We start from the raw sequence: 24,093 nt of genomic DNA, 5'->3' as shown, positions 1-24,093 counted from the left end.
TATTAGTCACATGACCCTGTTCTACTTTTACTTTAACCTCTTAAGAACACCCCCTGTTAAATAAATAAAAGTCCACATTTTTTAATCTGGCATGTGTCTCTAGGTTGTAATAAATGAGTTAAGTGATTCTGAGATTGTACTTTATATTAGTGGTAAATCTTTGTTGATGCATGCAGCATTTTTTGTGAAAAACAAAAATATTCAAAACATTTTTCAAATTTCTAGAGTTTTCTTTTTTGCATTATATATTTTAACCTGTTGGGGACCACGGGTGTATGTCGGCGATTGACCCCCCATGTTGGCAATTGCCGCAAATCACTGATCAATTCAGATCTGCGATTCGCGACTTTTCCGGGCTGATCAGGTCTCTGATGACCCGATAGCCCGAAAAATAGGGATGATCGGAGCTGTCAGAGACAGCCCCGATCATCCTAGAGGATAGGAGCGAGGTGGCAGGGTGCCACCTCCTCCTATCCCCTGCTATTGGCCGATGCGGCCAAACGGCGAATCGCACGCAGGGGCGGGGGTGAACGTTAATTTCCCCTGCTCTGCCCGCCCCTGGATGTTGGGGCAGAGCAGGGGAAGATGGCGGCAAAGTGCGGGGACCGCTGGTTACCTGGGCTCACACGGCAACCGAGGACCAGGGACCGGCTGACAGGAGGTGCAGGCAAGTGGAGGCGGCGGCTTCCTAGATACAGCTGTGAAGATCGCCGTAAAGTGATCTTCACTGCTGTATCTGGGAGTTTCAAAACTACAACTTCCAGCTTGCCCAGACATCCTTTGGCTGTCTGGGCATGCTGGGAGTTGTAGTTTTGCAACATCTGGAGGGCCACAGTTTGGAGACCACTGTCCTTCCAGATGTTGCAGAACTACAACTCCCAGCATGCTTGGACCGTCTCAGCATGCTGGGAGTTGTAGTTTTGTAACATCTGGAAGGGCACTATACAGTGGTGTCAATTCAAAGCATGCTGACTGTCCAGGCATGATGGGAGTTGTAGTTTGGCAACATGTGGCCCTTCAGATGTTGCCGAACTACAACTCCCACCATGTCTGGGCAGTCTGGGCATGCTTGTAGTTGAAGTCTTGCAACATCTGTAAAGCTACATTTTGGAGACCACTACACAGTTGTCTTCAAACTGTTCTCCTCCAGTTGTTGCATAAATACAACTCCCAACATGCCCTTCGGCTGTCTGGGCATGCTGGGAGTTGTAGTATTGCAACAACTGGAGGCGCACTAGTTGGGAAACATTGTCTGTTTCCTAACTCTGTGTTTCCCAACCTGTGTGCCCCCTGCTGTTGCAAAACTATAACTCCCAGCATGCGCCAAAAGACCATGCATGCTGGGAGTTGTAGTTTTGCAACAGCTGGAGGCACATGGGTTGGGAAACACTGAGTTAGGAAACAGACAGTGGTGCGGAAACACTGCGATAGTCTGTTACCTAACTCAGTGTTTCCCAATCCCAACCAGTGTACCTCCAGCTGTTGCAAAACTACAACTCCCAGCATGAATGGTCTGTCAGTGCATGCTGGGAGTTGCAGTTTTACCCCCCCACATGAGTGTACAGGGTACATTCATGCGGGCAGGCTTACAGCAAGTTTCCCGCTTCAAGTTTGAGATGCGGCTAATCTTCCGCTGCTGCGGGAAACTCACTGCAAATCTCCGCCCGTGTGAATGTACCCTAAAAACACTACATTACTCTACATCACCCTAAATAAAGAGTAAAACACTACACCCTTACAATGTGCCCCCCCCCCCCCCCCAATAAAAATAAAAAACACCTTGTACGACAGTTTTTCCAAAACGGAGCCTCCAGCTGTTGCAAAATAACTACCAGTATTGCCGGACAGCCATTGACTGTCCAGGCATTTTGGGAGTTTTGCAACAGCTGGAGGCACCATGTTTGGGGAAAACTGGCACACAGTATTTTTGGTGGAGAAGGCAAGTATAACATTTGCATCCGGGTACATGCCTATGAAAATCCCTTATTTAGGCCTCAAATGCGCATGGCGCTCTCTCACTTCAAAGACCTGTCGTATTTCAAGGCAACAGTTTAGGGCCACATATGGGGTATCTCCGTTCTTGGGAAAAATTGCACTACAAATTTTGGAGGGCTTTTTCTCCTTTTACCCCTTATGAAAAGGTAAAGTTGGGGTCTACACCAGCATGTGAGTGTAAAAAATAATTCTTTACATTTTCATAAACGGTAAAAGGAGAAAAAGACCCCCAAAATTTGTAACACAATTTCTCCAAAGTAGGGAAATACCCCATATGTGGACGTAAAATGCTCTGCGGGCGCACAACAAGGCTCAGGAGTGAGAGAGCTCCATGTACATTTGAGGCCTAAACTGGTGATTAGCACAGGGGTGGCTGGTTACAGCGTTCTGACATAAACACAAAATAAATACCTACATGTGACCCCATTTTGGAAACTACACCCCTCACGTAATGTGATAAGGGGTGCAGTGAGCATTTACACCCCACAGGTGTCTGACAGATTTTTGAAACTGGTCCGTGAAAATGAAGTATGTAATTTTTCATTTGGACAGCCCACTGTTACAAAGATCTGTCAAATGCCAGTGGGCTGTAAATGCTCACTGAACCCCTTGTTACGTTCGTTGAGGGGGTAGTTTCCCAAATAGTATGCCATGTGGGGTGTTTTTGCTGTTCTGGCACCATGGGGGCTTCCTAAATGTGACATGCCCCCAAAAACCATTTCACCAAAATTCACTTTCCAAAAGCCGCTCCTTCCCTTCTGAGCCCTCTAGTGCACCCACAAAGCACTTTACATCCACATATGAGGTATTTCCTAACTCGAGAGAAATTGGGTTACACGTTTTGGGGGGCTTTTTCTCCTTTTACCCCTTGTAAAAATAAAAAATATGGGTCTACAAGAACAGGTTAGTGTAAAAAATGAAGATTTTGAATTTTCGCCTCCACTTTGCTGCTATTCCTGTGAAACACCTAAAGGGTTAACAAACTTTCTGAATGTCATTTTGAATATGTTGAGGGGTGCAGTTTTTATAAAGGGGTCCATTATGGGGTATTTCTAACATAAAGACCCTCAAATTCACTTCAAAACTGAACTGGTCCCTGAAAAATTCTGATTTTGAAATTTACATGAAAAATTGCTGCTGAGCTTTGAAGTCCACTAATGTGTTCAAAAAGTAAAAACATGTCAACTTTATGATGCAAACATAAAGTAGACATATTGTATATGTGAATCAATATAGAATTTATTTGGTATGTCTATTTTTCTTACAAGCAGAGAGCTTCAAAGTTATAAAAATGCAAAACTTTCACATTTTTCATGAAATGTTTTCACCAAGAAATGATGCAAGTATCAACGAAAATTTACCACTATGGGTATATGGGTATATGCTCTTGCCACTAGGAGGCGCTGACACTAGGAAAAAAAGTCGGCTATACCTGCCAACCTGCAGTGAGGTAATCAGTTTTGTCACAAAGCAGTAGGAGAAACCAACAAAGACATACTTTCGAAGGACCTTAGAAAGGAGTCCCGGAGAAACAACCCAAGAACCGGCAAAAATAGTACGGAAAAAAGATGAAGAAATGGGTGGGTGCGGTGTCCCCCAATGAAAGCTACGAGAAAGATTTTACGGTGAGTACAAAAAAAACCTCTCCTTTTCTCAGTCACTCTAACTGATGGGACGTACCAAAGCAGTCCCCTAGGGCGGGAAAAATAACCACGAGAGAAAAGGAATCAGTCCCGAGACTGAACTCACATGTCCACCAAACCTGCGGATGAGCCCGTCAGGCGGAGAAACACTAGGCCCAGAAATGGAACTCCCGGAAGATCTCCCGTCCAAAGGATATGGACTAGGACGCCAAGGGAAGGGGCCATCCTCTGTAGAGACCCAAGACACCCGGGTCATATAGAGAGACAAGAAACCACAGAAAAAAAGAAAGATGAAAATCTGTTCCGGAGAGGTCGGGTGCATGAGAACAAAGACCTGAACGGCCGCAGACCCAAAAACCCCTGTCCCAGGGGCCTGCCATGAGCACCCAGAAGGTGAAAATAGCTGTACTGGTGTAAAGCGAATAACCTGAACGCCCTCCAACTTGGGAGGACATGGACCCTGAAGGAAGAAAGGGCCTGCAAACACCCTGAAAAGGGGGGCATCCCAGATACCGGAGAGACCGACAAGTAACCTGGAGACAGAGTCGCCTGGACCTCTGAAGAGGAAGGAAAACAGATGTCCGCAAAAACTCTCCAGGCAAAAAACTTCCATGAAGAAGTGAAGGAGTGCAAAACAGAAAGACAGCCCCTACTAATGGGATCGTGGAGGAGTCGTGACCAGATCACCACACAAGCACAAGACCTGAACCATCACTAAGGGCCGAGGAAGCGGAAGAGCCGCCTGAAAAGAAGGCACACCACGGCATCCTAGGACAGAGTCCAAGCCAAGGAGACCAAGCAGTCCTTGATCCGAGTGGTCCGAGCAGACCAGAGCACTCTGATGAAACCATCCCGCCAGACCGGGAATGGAGGGAGGAACAAATTAGAACCCAGCTGGGACACCCAGAGTCTGGGCACAGGATGGATCACTCCAGAAAACTTCAGTGTCAGGGTAGTACAACTGCCACAGACAAAAGGGAAGGAAGGACACACCCTTCCAAGGAGATTGCACAAACTCCACCAACAGAGGAGAGAGCCCAGCTGCGTGAGCAGCAGTAGATCACCACACAAAAGGAGAAAGAGAGCCAGACTGTGAAAGTGGACAGTAAGCACACAAGCCTAGACAGGAAAAAGGCTCTGTTGAATGCTCTCAGCAAAAAAACAAAGGCTCCGCCAGATACTCCACCTATAGGGTGGGAACAGTGAGATGGCAACATCTTGGCAGCAGAAAAAACCTAACCAAATGGTCTCTCCAGAGGAGGGAAAACAAGGGTGGTCGAGATGAAAACTTAAGCACAGACCCATGCCAAGCACCCTGATCCCCATACCCCCTGGAAATGGGAATGGCAACACACACCGGGTGCACTAGGAGCAGGGAAATGCTGTCTCACCACCACGGGACAAGTATTGGGTGAACGGAGGCCCCAGCGGCAATCATCGCTGCCTGGAGGAGCCACTCGTGTTCCAAGAGGGATCGGAATCCTGTACACTGGAGCTGGGCAAAAAATACAAGATATGTTGAGAGCCAGTCCAGACAGTAACGCGTAGGTACCTAAGCCAACCCCGGAAACCCCGGAAAAAAACACATGGAGGCATAGGGAGAGGCTGAACTGACTGCCGCCCCAGCAGGCCCCATGTCAGAACAGAAGTGCTCAACCGCCGCAGAATTGCGGAACCAAAATCACAGGAAGCCCTGAGGCTCACCCCTGCAAACAAAAGGAAAGGTGGGCTCTACACCTACAGAGTGGTCCTAGCATATGTGACATGGGTACCTCACCATAGCAGTGGGGTACCAAGACTGCAGCCACGAAAGAAACCGCAGACATCCAAGGGACCAGCAGGAAGGGAGGTAAGCCTCTAGCAGCTCAACAGCGCAACCTAAGAAAGGAGAACATAGTGATGCTGCCGTTGCGGAGAAAAAACCCTGGGACCTACAGAAAAGAAGCCCACACCCCATCTACTAATGGTGCCAGACACAAAGGTTGCAGACGCAGACTCAGGAGATGAAGGAGTGTGGAGCAGGAAAAATGCAGACACAGCGTTGCTAACAGGTAGAAAGGGTCCCAAGAACCCACAGGTACACACTCTGCGGAACTGCACCTGGAAAGAGAGACACCGGACTGCAGCTGCATATCTGCAGACCCAGGGAGGTAACCAGATGAATTAGAACACCATGCAGACCCAGTCTGGCTATGTGGCAAAGGGACCGTGGCCCCGCCGGGTCCCGCATACGGAAACACACAGTGGAGTGAAATACCAGCCTGTAGACAGAGTAGCAGGCATGCAGAGAGGGACCTGGCCAAGAAGGTAACCCTGTAAACCTAGTATGTGGTGCATTGAATAAGGCCCATGGGGTAACATGGGGAGACTCACTCGAAACCATATCATGGCAGTGGGTAACCTGAACTACCGTCCACAGGGTGGAAGTGTACGATAGTTGACCCGATGGAGTAGTAAGCCATGCGGAAAAACAGTCTGGCCGGCAGGTAAAGGATTCCTTAGCACCCAGGTTCAGTCCTGTCAACCTTCCACAGAAGGCGGGGTACTAGAGTGCGGCCCATCCAAGGGGCGCCCTGGTGCTGTAGAAAACCAACAGACGAGGGATTGCCCGACTGGCATCAATCCCGTATACCCTACTCCAGAACCTTCACCCAGCAGTGAGTTACGGGAAACCTGGCTATGTCTGCGGCAGCCCAGAGGTCAGAGACCGATGACGGCGGAAACCGTATAGACAGCAGTCTGGTTGAACATGAACACCCCCAGGCAGTTGGTGAAAAAGGAACAGGCGGACAGGTGATAACCGTGCCCTTTTGCCATAGGTGGGAGAGCGGGGAGGCCGAGAAACCCACCCCTTGGGAGATAGAGGGAGGCAGAGGAGCTGTGGAATGCATCCCTGACATCCCGTAGTTTCCGTGAGACACGCTGGGCAGTTCTACATATAACGCGCACAGCAGCGGGGTACAGAACTGTAGCCACAAAAACATCATTCGTGCGAAATGTGATAGGCGAAATGTGATAGCAGAAGAAAACATGCAGACAACTGTCTGGCTTACCGGTATGGATCCATAGTGGACCACGAGACACTCCGTCGGGCACCACACACAGCAGTGAGGGACCGGAACTCCAGCAGCAGACACAACAGCTGTGAGATGTGTGACAGGCAGTGTAGTAAACCATGCAGACCGCTGTCTGGCTTATTGGTATGGAGCCACAATGGACAGCAAGTCATTCCATTGAGCACATCACAGAGTGCGAGGTATCGGAAGTCCAGACGCAGATACACCAGCCATGTGATGTATGGTAGGTGGTGTAGGAAACCTGCAGGCCACTATCTAGCTTACCGGTATGAGTCCATAGACGACAACGAGTCATTTGGTCGGCACCTCGCACGGTAGTGAGGTACCGAAACTTCAGCGGCAGATACATCAGCCGTTTGTCGTATGACAGGCGGAGTAGGCAACCATGCAGACCACTGTCTGGCTTACTGGTATGGGTCCATAGTAGACAACAAGTCATTTCATCAGTCAACTCACCCAGTAGGGAGGTACCGGAACTCGAGCAGTAGATACACTAGCCGTGTGATGTGTGACCGGTGGTGTAGGAAACCATGCAGACAACTGTCTGGCTTACTGGTATGGGTCCATAGCAGACAAGGGGTCACTCCATCAGTCACCTCACCCAGTAGTGAGGTACCGGAACTCTAGCAGCAGAAACATCAGTTGTGTGATAAGCGGTGTCGGAACCATGCAGACCACTGTCTGGCTTACTGGTATGGGTCCACAGTAGACAACGAGCCAGTCCTTCGGACACCTAGCATAGTAGTGAGGTACTGGAACTCCAGCCACAGATACATCAGCTGTGTGATGAGTGACAGGCGGCAGAGGAAACCATGCAGACCACTGTCTGGCATACTGGTATTCGGTCCAATCCATGTCCCGCAGGAATATTTCTATGGAGACCTGAGCTGGATGTGGGGATCCAGGGCACTAGCCGCAGATGTGGTAGCCAGAGGGGAAGGGAATCACCTAGTATGACATGCCAAGAACACCCCAAAAATGGGTGGTCGGCAAACCTAACAGATGAGGAATCTCCAAGGAAACCTGGGCGTCTGCCAGAAAAACAAAATAGTTTGAGCATGACATGGCCCTCAGTGGTAGCAGGAAACAGACTGCTAGAATATATCCCCTGGTATGCTCCAAGGGAACGTGAAACCCTGTGAATAACCCGCCGCGGTGATCTGCATATGCGCTAATATATCCCCTGTGACAGCGAGCAACAATGCAGATATTAAACTGATGAGAACAGTGCAATACAAGCACTTGCCATAAGAGGGTGCCCAACCCCACCAAATGGGCTGAGTGACCAAGGAAAAAAAAAAAAAAAAAAAAATATTTATATATATATATATATATATATATATATATATATATATTTCCTTTTTCATTTTTTTTTTTGACACCTGTGTTAAAAAAAATATACATTATACAATAATGTGCTGGAAGGGAGCATGGGGCGCAGGGAGATCCCTGCAAAGTGCTGCCTGCAGAACCTATCTCTCTGCAGGCAGACCGAAAGCCCCTGGAGCAGCGACAGCTCATAGCAGCGTGCTATAGAACCACCTGCCAAGACGCCGCACAGCTCCAATTTAGGGGAAATAGGAAGTCAGATAACGAGCTCCCGCCGGGCCACAGGCTCAGGAGCGAGAAGAACGGAGTGCCCGCAGTTGGGAAAGAGGGCGGAGCTAGCGGGGCAGTGCGAGGTGGAAACCTCACTGGACCCTGCCCCCAGCCGCGCGAGCCGAAGTGGAGGAGCTGCCTGGCCTCCCAGCTCGTGCGATGCGTGATGGGAAGAAGGGCGGAGCTATGTGCCGCCAAGATCCCCCCCAGACTGTGTCATTCCCACAAAGATATACATCAATCTACTCCGCTCTTCCTGTTCTATAACATGATGCCATTAGATTAATTACATAGCAGAAACTCCATTAAAAAGCCAATGCACACTCTAAAAATATTGTTAGTGTCTATGTATAATTCCATAGTATAGTAGCGCTTGCCAACAACGTACCTGCAGCTGTTTCAATGGTTGCCGACAAAGAATTCAATTGTCCTTCTTCAAAAGCTAATTTTGGGGTAATTGTAGCAGCTTCTATGAGGTCAGGATTACAGGTGTCCATAGCAATGGAATCAACAGACAAATTGCTAGTCTTGGAATGGATTCCCAAGTCAATTATTTCCTCAAATGTCCAAGTTGCCGATTTTCCATTAAGCTTTGGTACACTATCGGCTGTGTTATCTTCATTACAATGCACTCCATCTTGGCTAAGTATAGCGATGTCATCTGGTACTTGACTGGAAAGAGAGGAAAATGGCTTATTACGCATGAAAAAAATCCATAACAATTGTTAACTATCTGCATTCAGATTATTCTTAAAGCAAATTGAGATAATAAAGTTATATGTTACTCAATATCAGCCGTTTATGGTCATCTGCAGGTGGTGAAAAAAAAAAACTGCACACAATGCTGAACTACATATTGCTGTATCTATAAGCCATAATATCTAGAATTGGTCTACAGAATGTTGCTGTAGATATCCCTCCTGAAATAGCTTGAGGTTGGATTCTTTATGTGATGTTTCATTATTTTTCTATATGTCCACCTCATCATAATCTGGACTACTTCATCCATTACATATGAAGGACAATTTTGTTTTACTTTTTTTACTCCACCATATATGTTATCCTATATACACTGTATATAGGACTTTTATGGAAGGTCTTGTGGCTGCTCTTAAGGTCTTTGAAAGACATGGTATCTGATTCAGGTGTTGGTACATTGTATATTGCCTGTGATTCCAATATTATCATCTTTCTTTGGCATTACTTTATATTATGACACTGTCTTGCCTTCAAGTATGTATTGATTATTCTGCTTTATGAAAAAAAAAAAAAAAAAGTAAACACACATACACACGCACATATTTAGCTGTTATATATCACCGTCTCCCTTTGACAATCTCTGTTTCAATATGGAAGCACTTTCTGACATGTGCAATACACACATAGCTAATGAGCAGTGTAAAAATTGTGGGATTATTTAACATCAGTGTTGAGGGATTAGCCAATGTCATTGTATACATCTACCACAGTAGTGCACCCATATTCCTGTACTGTATTATTCTAATTGTTACACATCCACACCGTTTATCTGGTGTAGGATTCTATTGTGGCACTTGTAGTCCGCTGCAGGCATCCTCCGTTGTATGTATTTTATGCTGGGGATCGCCCCTAGCAACGGACTACAAGGGCAGGATCTGCTCCCCCAGTATATATGCACAACTGCATTTGGGGTTGAGCACCTCCAGCCATTTGAGACCACGTTTTTTGTTGTTGTTTAAACATTTATACTTGGAGGTGTGTAAACTCCATATGTTAATGCGCCTTGAACATTTTCCAGGCAGCATTAGGGTTGCACCTGTGAGGCCATACACCTATATCAGCCAACTTGGGTGGGGCTTGTAGCCTCTCTCCCCCCTTCCATTGTATGTGTGCTCAGTCACACTGGAGGGAACTGGGAGCAGGCTACATGTCGACCTAGTGCTGCTGTAATTGCCCACTGGCCCCTGTTTTGCTTTATACGCACAGGTAGGTTAGCGTTAGGTCCCGTGCCATCTGAGAAACCTTGGCGTTGGTGTGCGGACTCTGGTGTGTCCTTAAATTAAGGATACACTGGCGAATGTCTCAATTTTAACATCAGTGTTGAGGGATTAGCCAATGTCACTGTATACATCTACCACAGTAGTGCACCTAAATTCCTGTATTGTATTATTCTAATTGTTACACATCCACACCGTCTATCTGGTGTAGGATTCTATTATGGAACTTGTAGTCCGCTGCAAGCATCCTCCATTGTATGCATTTTTATGCTGGGGATCGCCCCTAGCAACGGACTACAAGGGCAGGATCTACTCCCCCAGTATATATGTACAACTGCATTTGGGGTTGAGCACCTCCAGCCATTTGAGACCACGTTTTTTGTTGTTGATTATTGTCATTACAAACGCTTATGTACATAATTGTCCGGTAGTCCCAAAGAAATTTATGAAGAAGGAAGTGCATAAAGTTGGTGCACCACCAACTTTCCTTCCCTTGCCTGCCTAAGTGTGGCAGCCAGTGGCCCACGCTCAGGAGATGTCGGGCATTTATAGCAACAAAGCTTTATATGGGTATTGTCAGATATAATAACTTTTGATATGTCATAAAGTTGGGATGTCCCGATACCATTTTTTTAAGACCGAGTACGAGTACCGATACTTTAATTCTAGTACTCGCCGATACCAAGTACGAGTACTTATATTTTAAAGGGAATCTGACAGCAGGGTGACGCGGTTTCTGGCGCTGTTTACCGTGCTGATATGTGGGTCCTTGTTGTGTACAATGGAGGCGGCTGCTGTAGTATGAGCCAAGATTTCTCTCTTCTCCATTGGGCACAACAGGGAATTTGCATTGGCGGCGAGACCGATAACCACATGGTGAGCAGCGGCAGAAACCAGGTCACCTGCACGATCTACCTATAAATTTAAGTTAGTGCAAGTGACTCTGCTGTAAGATTGTCTTTAATAGTAGGTAGTATCCCCTTACAGACATTAGTGACTGCAGGCCCCCCTGTAGACAGGGGCTTCCCGTTCAGACATTAGCTGCAGCAGGGCCCCCGTTTAGACATTAGCCGCAGCAGGGCCCCCCTTTAGACATTAGCCGCCGCAGGGCCCCCCCTTTAGACATTAGCCGCCGCAGCAGGGCCCCCCCTTTAGACATTAGCCGCCGCAGCAGGGCCCCCCCTTTAGACATTAGCAGCAGCAGGGCCCCACCTTTAGACATTAGCAGCAGCAGGGCCCCCCCTTTAGACATTAGCAGCATCAGGGCCCCCCCTTTAGACATTAGCAGCAGCAGGGCCCCCCCTTTAGACATTAGCAGCAGCAGGGCCCCCCCTTTAGACATTAGCCACAGCAGGGCCCCCCTTTAGACATTAGCCACAGCAGGGCCCCCCTTTAGATATTAGCCGCAGCAGGGCCCCGCTTTAGACATCAGCAGCAGCAGGGCCCCGCTTTAGACATTAGCAGCAGCAGGGCCCGCCTTTAGACATTAGCAGCAGGGCCCCCCTTTAGACATTAGCAGCAGGGCCCCCCTTTAGACATTAGCAGCAGCAGGACCCGCCTTTAGACATTAGGAGCAGCAGGGCCCCCCTTTAGACATTAGGAGCAGCAGGGCCCCCCTTTAGACATTAGGAGCAGCACACAGCTCACCTGCGGCTGTCCTCCGTCGGGTGCTACCGCTCCACTGCCCCATTCTTCCGTCCTCCCGGTCCGCATCATGGCGTATGTAGGAACATGCGACATACACGTCACTCCGCTTCCTCCGTAGCGTTACGCTGGGCGCAGGGGAGGAGGCGGAGTGAAGTTGTGTCACATGCTCCTCCATGGAAGACTATGAAGCGGACGGGAGGACCGGAGAATGGGGCAGCGGAGGGGCAGCAGGTATCGGACATGGTATCGGGGACATTAAACGAGTCCCCGATACCATGTAAATGGCTAGTATCGGCCCCGATACCGATACTAGTATCAGGATTGGGACATCCCTATTATAAAGCATGCAAAAACAATATGTTTTGCAATTGGTTTCATCAGAAAATTTTCAGTATGAAATACTGAAAAAGCCAGTCAAAAAACTGGCCACTAGGGGTCCCCCTGCCTCCTGGGACACCATACCAGTCCTGCAGTGTCCAGTCGTCATTGACATGTCATGGACACGATGAGTGATTGACAGGGCTGCAGGCAGGTCTAGGGCCCTCTGCGAGTCAGAGTGAAGGAGGGAGGGGAGGAGTCATCACAGTGAGGAGAAGAGAAGGACACACCCCATGCCTCTGCATGGACAGAAACCTCACTGAGCAAATGATGGCAAGTAAATAAAGGGAATTCTGAGAGAAATATAGGTCATAGACACATAAAAATTTGATGTACATGATCAGGATGACGTACTCATACAGGATGAGGCGATCTGACAGGTACGCTTTAACAATGTATAGTATCCAGATAGGGTTTAATGTGTGTATTTACAATATGTTCCACAATCAAGAGTCTCCACTGACCTTGACTTTAATGTAGATGCAGTTTCTGATGAGTGACCATTAAGTTTTTCCTCAATATCTAGCCTGTCCCCATTAATAAATAAGTCTTTGCTTTCCACCACTTCAGTTTTCTGGGACAAGGAATCCTGAGCAGTTATTTCTTCTCTCACTTCGCTGGGTGTATCTGCATCCTCATAAATGTCATCTTCATTGTCTCTTTCTGAAAGACAGAGGCACAGTGTATAATTAAACAAGTGGCACAGTGTTGGGATCTGATTATCAATAACAAATCTGGATAGTGTCCCCTATATATAAAAACTGCTTTTAAAAGCAACCAATTTCATATAGCAATAACACATCTTTACATTTTATGCCTAATGTTTCCAAAGTAAAAGTTGTCCTAAGCTTCACTTAAAGGGGTATTCCAGGCAAAATCTTTTTTTATATATATCAACTGGCTCCGGAAAGTTAAACAGATTTGTAAATTACTTCTATTAAAAAATCTTAATCCTTCCAATAGTTATTAGCTTCTGAAGTTTTCTGTCTAACTGCTCAATGATGATGTCACGTCCCGGGAGCTGTGCATGATGGGAGAATATCCCCATAGGAACTGCACAGCTCCCGGGACGTGAGTCATCAGAGAGCAGTTAGACAGAAAACAACAACTCAACTTCAGAAGCTAATAACTATTGGAAGGATTAAGATTTTTTAATAGAAGTAATTTACAAATCTGTTTAACTTTCCGGAGCCGGTTGATATATAAAAAAAGTTTTGGTCTGGAATACCCCTTTAATAACAAAGCGTAAACCTACAATCAATGGCAAAAATATAATTCTGGAATCATATGAAATAATTCCAGAAATATATTATAATTACATTCACATATATATGTAAAAGATTACAATATTAGAGAAAAAGTATAAAAGTTTATTGAGGAAAATTGTACAATTTAAAGGATGCTCTAATACACTGTTTCAAGTTAAGATATGGTTGGGCATAGGGGCATACATAGGGAAAATTTGCCCACAGATGTTGAGGCTGGGACTACAGATCCTTGACACCAAAATTCCTTCTGCTAAGTGCAGAGGTACACTATTCAAAAGTTACCTTTGAGATCCTTTTTTATAGGAAGGCAATTTTACGCCCTCTTATGACAAAACCCATTATCTATGCATCTTGGTGCATTATTAATTTTTGTCAATGAGTGTACTTGATTGAGGGATCCACCTGGATTTAAAGGATGCCGAATTTGTCTACAAATCTACTTAAATGCAAGAGGTTTTGATCGGTTGTATAAATCTCCTTTCGGAGGAAAGGTAAACAAACTTTATTCTGAGGCTTTTTACAAAAAGCACCTAAATGCATTGTAAGAATAATGTGTTGGACATAACGTGACAAACCTTCTAGATTTTTCTCTGCATCACCACTGTCTTCATCATCTTCAGACTTGTCTCCACTCTTTCAATGAGAAGCAACAATGGATTTATAAAGAATATTAATACCATTAAACGTATTTATTCTCTTTAAATTAGCAAGTATTTCTGATACGTGTCACATTAACCTTGTTAGTTAGCTTAGGACAATAGTGTTTTGTTAGAAGGGTCCCTTGGTGGCACACCGATTACAGGGTGTCCTGGCAGTCATTTTTCAATTATCCTATTATGATCAATTACCTGCCCATGTAAAGCACAGATACTAGAAGTCCTACCGGGAAACATATTTTGCAGCCATCCTCAACTAACAGGTGAGGGTAGTGAAAAGGGGAACATCTTTATATTTACTCAGAATTCCCCCAAAAAGTACTTGAAAATTAGTTTTCTATATAACAGAAGAACTTTACTGCCTGTAAAAACAGTCATATTAAATAATTCTTTACTTAACCCCTTAAGGACTGAGCCATTTTACACCTTAAGGACCAGAGCATTTTTTGCAATTCTGACCACTGTCACTTTAAACATTAATAACTCTGGAATGCTTTTACTTATTCTGATTCCGAGATTATTTTTTCGTGACATATTCTACTTTAACATAGTGGTAAATTTTTGTGGTACCTTGCATCCTTTCTTGGTGAAAAAAACACAAATTTGATGAAAAAAATGAAAATTTTGCATTTTTCTAACTATTGAAGCTCTCTGCTTCTAAGGAAAATGGATATTCCAAATAAAAAAAAAATTTGGTTCACATATGCAATATGTCTACTTTATGTTTGCATCATAAAATTGACGAGTTTTTACTTTTGGAAGACACCAGAGGGCTTCAAAGTTCGGCAGCAATTTTTACATTTTTCACAAAATTTTCAAACTCACTATTTTTCAGGGACCAGTTCAGTTTTGAAGGGTCTTCATATTAGAAATACCCCATAAATGACCCCATTATAAAAACCTGCACCTCTCAAAGTATTCAAAATGACATTCAGTAAGTGTATTAACCCTTTAGGTGTTTAACAGGAATAGCAGCAAAGTGAAGGATAAAATTCAAAATCTTCATTTTTTACACTCGCATGTTCTTGTAGACCCAATTTTTAAATTTTTACAAGGGGTACAAGGGGTAAAAAGGAGAAAATGTTTACTTGTATTTGAAACCCAATTTCTCTCGAGTAAGGACATACCTCATATGTCTATGTAAAGTGTTCGGCGGGCGCAGAAGAGGACTCAGAAGAGAAGGAGCGACAAGGGGATTTTGGGGGGCATGTCACCTTTAGGAAGCCCCTATGGTGCCAGAACAGCAAAAAAAAAAAAAACACATGGCATACCATTTTGGAAACTAGACCCCTCGGGGAACATAACAAGGGGTAAAGTGAACCTTAATACCCCAAAGGTGATTCACGACTTTTGCATATGCCCAAAAAAAAATAAAAAATTATATAAATATATATATATATATATATATATATATATATATATATATATATATATATATATATATATATATTTTATTTTATTTTATTTTTTTTTTTTTTTAACCTAAAATGCTTGGTTCCCCAAAATTTTACATTTTTAAAAAGGGTAATTGCAGAAAATACCCCCCAAAATTTGAAGCCCAATTTCTCCCGATTCAGAAAACACCCCATATGGGGGTGAAAAGTGCTCTGCTGGCGCACTACAGGTCTCAGAAGACAGAAGAGAATGAGTCACATTTGGCTTTTTGAAAGCAAATTTTGCTCTGGGGGCATGCCGCATTTAGGAAGCCCCTATGGTGCCAGGACAGCAAAAAAAAAAAAAACACATGGCATACCATTTTGGAAACAAGACCCCTTGGGGAACGTAACAAGGGGTAACATGAACATTTATACCCCACAGGTGTTTCACGACTTTTGCATATGTAAAAAATAAAAATAAAAATTTTACTTAAAATGCTTGGTTTTGCAAAAATTTAACATTTTTAAAAAGGGTAATAGCAGAAAATACCCCCCCAAATTTGTAACAGAATTTCTCCCGAGTACGGAGATACCCCATATGGGACCCTAAACTGTTGCCTTGAAATACGACAGGGCTCCAAAGCGAAAGAGCGCCATGCGCATTTGAGGCCTAAATTAGGGGCTTGCATAGGGGTGGACATAGGGGTATTCTACGCCAGTGTTTCCCAAACAGGGTGCCTCCAGCTGTTGTAAAACTCCCAGCATGCCTGGACAGTCAGTGGCTGTCTGGTAATACTGGGAGTAGTTGTTTTGCAACAGCTGGAGGCTCCGTTTTGGAAACAGTGGCATACCAGACGTCATTTTTATTGGGGAGGGGGGTTGTATAGGGGTATGTGTATATGTAGTGTTTTTTACTTTTTATTTTATTTTGTGTTAGTGTAGTGTAGTGTTTTTAGGGTAGAGTCGCACGGGCGGGGGTTCACAGTAGTTTCTCGCTGGCAGTTTGAGCTGCGGCAGAAAATTTGCCGCAGCTCAAACTTGCAGCCGGATACTTACTGTAAACCTCCGCCCATGTGAGTGTACCCTGTACATTCACATTGGGGGGAGAAACATCCAGCTGTTGCAAAACTACAACTCCCAGCATGTACGGTCTATCAGTGCAAGCTGGAGGCACACTGGTTGTAAAACACCGAGTTTGGTAACAAACTTAGTGTTTTGCAACCAGTGTGCCTTCAGCTGTTGCAAAAGCTACAACCCCCAGCATGTACAGACAGTGAAAGGGCATGCTGGGACTTGTAGTTATGCAACAGCTGGAGGCATAGTACTTTTGCTGGCGATTGTAGTTATGCAACAGCTGGAGACACACTGGTTTGCTACTTAACTCAGTGTGCCTCCAGCTGTTGCAAAACTACAACTCCCAGCATGCACTTTAGCTGTTTGTGCAAGCTGGGAGTTGTAGTTATACAACAGCTGAAGGTACACTTTTCCATAGAAAAAATGTGCCTCCAGCTGTTGCAAAACTATAAGTCCCAGCATGCCCATAAGGAAATGTTGGGAGTTGTGGTGGTCTGCCTCCTGCTGTTGCTTAACTACAGCTCCCAGAATGCCCTTTTTGCATGCTGGGAGCTGTTGCTAAGCAACAGCAGGAGGCCGTCACTCACGTCCAACTGCTGATCCACGCTGCAGGTCAGTCCCTCGCCGCAGCTGCTCCTGGGGCCCCGATCCCAACAGGAAGAGGGGCGGATCGGGTTGTGGGAGTGACACTCGCAGCAGGTGCCCTGATTGGTCGGCCGGTAAACCGCCCAACGAATCAGGGCGATCGTGAGGTGGCACCAGTGCCACCTCACCCCTGCTGGCTATGGCTGTTCGGGGCCGATCAGCCAGTAATTCCGGGTCACTGGAGACCCAATTGACCCGGAATCCGCCGCAGATCGCTGGGCTGAATTGTTCAGCGATCTGGGGCCATCGCCGACATGGGGGGTCATCATGACCCCCCTGGGCGATATGCAGCGATGCCTGCTGATCGATATCAGCAGGTATCGGGCGCCGGCTCCGCTCCGCTCCAGCTGGCTGCAGGGGACCGGGAATGGACAGGACGTACTCCTACGTCCTCGGTCCTTAAGGACTCGGAAACGGGGGCGTAGGAGTACATCCATTGTCCTTAAGGGGTTATCTGTTAAGAGGCATGTAGACATTTTAGAGTTGAAAACCCCCCAAGTCACGATCCTCCTCTGGCCATTATTATAGTCCCCATGAGAATCGTCATAAGATCAGCATATTTATGCAGAAATATGGTAGATTTAGCATAGCATTATTTGTTGTGTACAGTAATAAAACAAATTACAATTCAATCCAAATAACAGTAAGATAGTCAGATACAGAATCACTTACCTTAACATCATTCTCATCGTTCTTCCTAGTTCTCTTCATTATTTCTTGAATTCGCTATAAAAAAAAAAAAAAAAGAGTAACATGTCAAACAAATGGGATATGGCCATACCTAAAAGCCTTCTCCTGATCTGGTTGTTTCGTTACCATTCTAGGTGTAGATATATAATATATTATATATATTTATATATGTATGTATTATGGGCTGAAAGAAAAATTTATAAAAAATTCTGCCAAAACCAGTTTATAAAATGCAAAAATTGTAATGCGATAAAACCCTATCAATCTCAGGATAAAACCTTATTATATGTTATCCTGGTACTTAACTGAATTCTGTAGTAACATAAAGTGGTTAATTAAAAAAGCACAGTATTAGTGTCTGAACAGTCAGATGTGTCCTGTTAATTGTATACCTTTTTCCTTTGCATTCTTTCCTGCATATTTTGCTGCATGATTTTTTCCCGCTCTTGTCTTTGTTTCTCAGCTTCTTCAAGAGCTTTGGCTTCTGCTTCTTCTCTCTGAAGTGAAAAGACATATTATATTGACACTGTTACACCATTATACCAAATACCGTTATAACATATCACTAGGATCTGGCATAACATTAGTATTGGTAGGGGTCCGAATTCTGTAACCCCTGCTGATCACATGGATGAAGGGGTCTGAGATCTCTCTGCCTTATTCCCTGCAAAGTTGCTCTTCCAAGCACCTACTGTGCAGGAAACATAGCCCCAATGCTTGCAAAGATTTAACCTGAGCAGGAAAAGCAGCACTGCTAAGCCTTCCTTCCAAGAATTGCTAGGGGTCCAAGCAAACGGACCCCCACCACACAGCAAATATGCTATTGATTATTATAGTGGGGAAATTGCTATCATACTATATCCGTTTTATGTCAATAAAGATTATTCACTATGTAATTGAAAAAAAATATTTGTGTTCCAAGTTTTCACCATTTTCAAAATAGCTGTTTACAGTCAGTGTTACCACAACTGCAGACCTAACAATGTTTGCCATCATGATCTAGTTTAGAGAATTGTCTGCAAACTACACAGCCTAAGTTGATGCATTTCACCAACACCTATCAGCACATTTTCGGATGTATAAAATGATTCTCTGACTACTGAATATTACATTTCTTTGTCGGATCAGATGAAACATAATTTTACCACTGGGATAATTTAAAATGCTGATCTGCTGGGCATTAAGCGATCACAGCTCCTGTGCTTGCTACAAGTACAGGACTTAAATGTACATCTTTGTGCAATAAGTACCCGGGCACCAGGACATACATTTAAGTCCTAAGTTGTTAAGGGGTTAAGCTGGATTGTTAACACTTTCGTCCCTAGGGTTTCCATTCAAGCACAGCAATCTTGAAAATGGTGAGAAAATACATTACATTTAGTAAAAAGCTGATAATTGTGATAACACACTGGTCCCTAGAAGCACACACATTTTACACACCTGTTGCTGAAGCTCAGCCAGACGCTCTTGTTCTTCTTGGTCTCTGCGGATCTTCAGCTCTTGAGCAAGTCTTTCTTCCTCCTCTCTTTCCAGCTTTCTCTTCTCCTCCAATAGCTTTGACTCTTCTTCTAATCTTACTCTCTCCTCTTCTGCTTTACGAGCCATTTCTTCCTGTCTTATTCTGTCAAACAGCGAGTTAAATCAGTGTATTACACAGTGCCCAAGAGAAAGTGTAGTTTTTCCCTACTGAAAATGTATAAGCCAATTAGACAACAGCCTCTTCATTTTTGTAAAATATAAAATGTATCAGTAATTAAGTTGGTCCCATTTTACTACAGTCAACCATACTGCTACTTTTCAATTAAAAAAAGGATCCGTCACCATACTGAGCTGCCTGAAGGGTACAGAATATATCATATATAAATACATATTTTATTTTGTGCCCTCTGGCATCTTATATAGAATAAGTAGTTATAGGAGTCAGCTGTATTTTACAGAAAAGTGCTTACATGACAAATGTGGCCATTCTGTCCACTATACAGGCACACGTATTGCATGCAGTAGCTATAGTTCAATGCTTCTGCAGCTGGAGTTACAGCTAAAGACAGGCTCAGTGGAAAGCTTCTATATGAAGTCAAATGGATATTGAGACAATATGGGGTATTTATGTTGGTGCTCTGCCAGTGTTTTTGCATAGAATAGGCTCAAGCCACAACTTTTTGTCTTCTTTATGCCAAGGACACCATTTTTCAAAAAGCAGGTGAGACTTGGCATTAAAGGGATTTGCCCACAAAGTGAAGTTTCTGTTGCTATGCAAAAGAGCACACATTTTCCACAATCCCCCCCTTGCTTGCATACACAGAGACTAAAATGCAATATGCAGCTGAACTTGCGAGTACGCATAGATGCCCTAAGACAGTCGTAACCAAGCGCAACAGGGCAAAACAACAAAAAGAACATGGGGAATTAGTAAGTATGAATCTCTTAAAGGAGATATCCAGTGCTGGAAAACGTATTCCCTATCCTAAGGGAAGGGGGCGTGTTGACCTCTGCACGAAGCGGCAGCTGACACGGCCCCTCAATACAACTCTATGGCAGAGCTGGAGCGCTGCCTTCTGCAATCTCCGGCTCTGCCATAGCAATGCATTGAGGGGACGTGTCAGCCGCCGCTTCGTACGGTGGTTGACACCCGCTATCTGGCAAGCGAGTCAGGGTCCCTTAGGATAAGGGATAAGTTTTTCAGCATTGGACTACCCCTTTAAATAGGAAATTTTTAAAAAATGCTTGTATATTTAAAAATATGCTTAAATTTCCCATAATGAGTCAGTTTAAACCAATTTACGTTTGTGGTAAAACCGTGACCTCTGGTGCCGGGCAGATTTATTAAATCTTACTTTTCTTCGTGTTGTCTCTGAATGCGCTCTTGCTCCTCGCGCTCTCTTTGCTCCCGTGCAAGACGCCGGTTTTCAGCTAATAGTTTTGCAGCTTCCTCAGCAGTCGCACTCCCTGATATGGTCTTGTTACTGGGTTCTGGGAATTAAATACATTTTCTTATATTTGTATTGCTTCAAAATTTATATTTTCTAATTCCTTGGGGAAAAAAAATAATTTACCACTGCAACTTTGCCATTTTATTGATTACTTAGTAAAAATTACATTATTCAACCTATGATACCAGTTCTATAACTTAATGGGAGATATTCCATTACAGGTGATGTGTGTGCAAGTCTTTTATATAGTTTTTATTTTTTTTTTTTTATCCAAAAGCAAAATGGAGCAGCAAAAATGAGAATTATGTTTACTTACCGTAAAATCACTTTCTCAAAGGATCCATTGGGGGACACAGACAGTGGGTGTATCTTGCTGTCTCTAGGAGGTGTGTCACTATGGTAATAAAAAAAGTCGGCTCCTCCCAGCAGGATATACCCGCCTTCAGGCCCTGAGGTAATCAGTTTAAGTTCCAGAGCAATAGGAGACCAACAGGTCAAAGAAAACCAAAACTGTCCGAGAACCAGAAGAGAAAAACATAACTGAACACACCCTGGGACAGAGAACCAAAGGAAACCCCAAAAGAGGGCGGGAGCTGTGTCCTCCAATGGATCCTGCGAGAAAGAGATTTTACGGTAAGTAAACAAAAATCTCCTTTTCTCTATCAGCTCCATTGGGGGACACAGACAATGGGACGTACCAAAGCTGTCCCTTGGGTGGGCAGATAAGCAGTCAGGCAGACGGCCGTTCCACTGCCACCTGCAACACTTTACGGCCCAGACTCGCATCAGCCGATGCGAAGGTATGAACTCGGTAGAACCTCGAGAAAGTATGCAAAGTCGACCAGGTAGCCGCCTTGCAAATCTGAGAGGCCGAGGCTCTATTCTGGAGAGCTCAGGATGCCCCAACAGAATGGTAGAATGAGCCACAACCCTGAAAGGAGGAATCTTCCCCTTACAGCGATAGGCTTCCGAAATGGCGGACCGAATCCACTGAGAAATGGTGGCCTTGGAAGCAGACTGTCCCTTACGACGAGCTTCTGTAAGGACTAAAAAGGAATCACACTGACGAAACGAAGAAGTGATGGAGAGATAAGACCGAACAGCCCAAACTACATCCAGCTTGTGTAGTAAGCGCTCCTTAGGATGAGAAGGAGCAGGGCAAAAAGATGGGAGGACAATGTCCTCATTGAGATGAAAGGCCGAAACCACCTTAGGCAAAAAGGAAGGATCTGGCCGGAAAACAACCTTGTCCTGGTGGATCACCAGAAACGGAGAATGGCAGGAGAGAGCTATTCAGACACCCTCCGAATGGAGGTGATAGCAACAAGAAAGGCCCCTTTCCAAGAAAGGAGCCAGAGAGACACCTCTCTAAGGGGCTCAAAGGGTTCGCCCTGGAGGGCACTCAGAACAAGACTCAAGTCCCAAGGGGGAGAGGGTGACCGATGAGGAACAGCATGCGCCACTCCTTGAAGGAAGGTCCGGACATGAGAATAGAAGCCAGGGGCCACTGGAAAAGAATAGCAAGGGCCGAAACCTGACCTTTAAGGGAACTGAGAGACAACCCCAGTTCCAAACCAGACTGCAAAAAGGAGAGAAGACGGGGAACCGAGAAGGTTACAGGGGATAAATCCAGAGCTTCACACCAACGAAAATATGACCGCCAAGTACGGTGGTAAATTCTTGCGGAGGAGGGCTTACGAGCCCTGAGCATGGTAAGAATGACTTGGGAAGAGAACCCGCGGGCCCTCAAAACCACGGTCTCAACCGCCACGCCGTCAAATGCAGCGACTATAAATTGGGGTGGCAAAGACGACCCTGAGAGAGCAGGTCCGGACAGAGCGGAAGGCGCAGTGGAGCGTATTCCAGGAGCCTGACTACGTCAGCGTACCACGACCTTCGGGGCCAATCTGGAGCTACCAAAATGGCGGGGAACCCTCTGCTTTGAGCTTCCTCAGAGCCCTGGGAAGGAGCGGAAGGGGAGGGAACAGATAGGGTAGGGCAAACCCCGCCCAAGGAATCACTAGGGCACCCACAGCCAGAGCCTGAGGGTCCCGGACTTGCTTTCCGCCCAGATGAGAATTTTGGTCACCTTGGCCATGGCTACCGAGCTGCGAGTGCCGCCTTGTCGATTTATGTACGCCACGGCCGTGGTGTTGTCCGACTGGACGCGGACAGGACGGGACTGAAGACGGGACTCCCAATGAAGAAGACAAAGAAGAATCGCCCTTAATTCCAATATGTTTATCGGAAGAAGGGTCTCTCGGGAAGACCAGAGTCCCTGAACTGTCCAATCCCTGAACACGCCGCCCCAGCCCGACAGGCTGGCATCCGTTGTAACTACCTGCCAGTGAAGGGGATGAAATGACCGCCCTTGGAGAAGAAAGGGGGAGCGGAGCCACCAGAGCAGAGACTGACGGCCCCTGCGAGGGAGAACAATCTAACGATCGAGGGACAGAGGAGACCTGTCCCATCGAGAGAGAATCGCCAGTTGAAGGGGGTTGTAATGAAACTGGGCAAAGGGTACGGCCTCCAGAGTTGCCACCATCCGACCCAGGACTTTCATACAAGTGAGGATGGGGACTGACCTGGGTCCGAAGGGAGCGGACCCCGACAGAAGCGCCAGACGTTTGTCCGGCGGGAGGCAAATTTGGGCAGAGGCCGTGTCAAAGCGAAGTCCCAAGAAGGTTATAGACTGGGTAGGACAGAGGACTGACTTGTCCCGGTTGACCATCCACCCGAAGGGATCCAGAGTGTGGAGAGTGACGTCCAGATTCTCCAGAGTCTGGGCTCTGGTTGGAGCCTTGATGAGACTGTCGTTCAGGTAGGGTATCACCGTGACTCCCCTCGCCTGTAACAGGCCCATCACTGGCGCAAGGATCTTGGTTAAGACCCGAGGAGCCGAGGCCAGACCAAACGGGAGGGCTACGAATTGAAAATGCCCCTCCAGAACCGCAAAGCGGAGGTACCGATGATGGCCTGGAAATATTGGCACATGGAGGTAGGCATCCTTGATGTCCACCGATGAAAGAAACTCCCCTTGTTCCAGGGACGCCACCACCGAACGGAGAGATTCCATTCGGAAGTGACGGATGAGAAGATGATGGTTGAGACGCTTGAGGTCTAGGATTGATCGCACAGA

At 45.6% G+C, this 24,093-nt stretch overlaps 1 protein-coding gene across 6 annotated transcripts in view; it reads right to left on the bottom strand.

The window, feature by feature from the left end:
- The window catches only part of MAP7D3 (MAP7 domain containing 3), a 93,802-nt gene that overhangs the window by 3,236 nt on the left and 66,473 nt on the right, over positions 1–24,093 (bottom strand). For all 6 annotated transcript variants that reach the window (XM_056541004.1, XM_056541003.1, XM_056541006.1 and 3 more), the window contains 7 exons: positions 20,859–20,994; positions 19,465–19,645; positions 18,417–18,521; positions 18,007–18,060; positions 14,159–14,216; positions 12,780–12,978; positions 8,703–8,986 (listed from right to left, as the gene is read on the bottom strand). In XM_056541004.1, the coding sequence (XP_056396979.1) occupies positions 8,703–8,986; positions 12,780–12,978; positions 14,159–14,216; positions 18,007–18,060; positions 18,417–18,521; positions 19,465–19,645; positions 20,859–20,994 (1,017 nt within the window). The remainder of the gene's footprint in view (positions 1–8,702; positions 8,987–12,779; positions 12,979–14,158; positions 14,217–18,006; positions 18,061–18,416; positions 18,522–19,464; positions 19,646–20,858; positions 20,995–24,093) is intronic.

This window comes from Hyla sarda, chromosome 9 (genome assembly GCF_029499605.1).
Source record: "Hyla sarda isolate aHylSar1 chromosome 9, aHylSar1.hap1, whole genome shotgun sequence".
NCBI classification, from domain to species: Eukaryota; Metazoa; Chordata; class Amphibia; order Anura; family Hylidae; genus Hyla; species Hyla sarda.
This window is presented reverse-complemented; position numbering and strand designations above follow the sequence as displayed.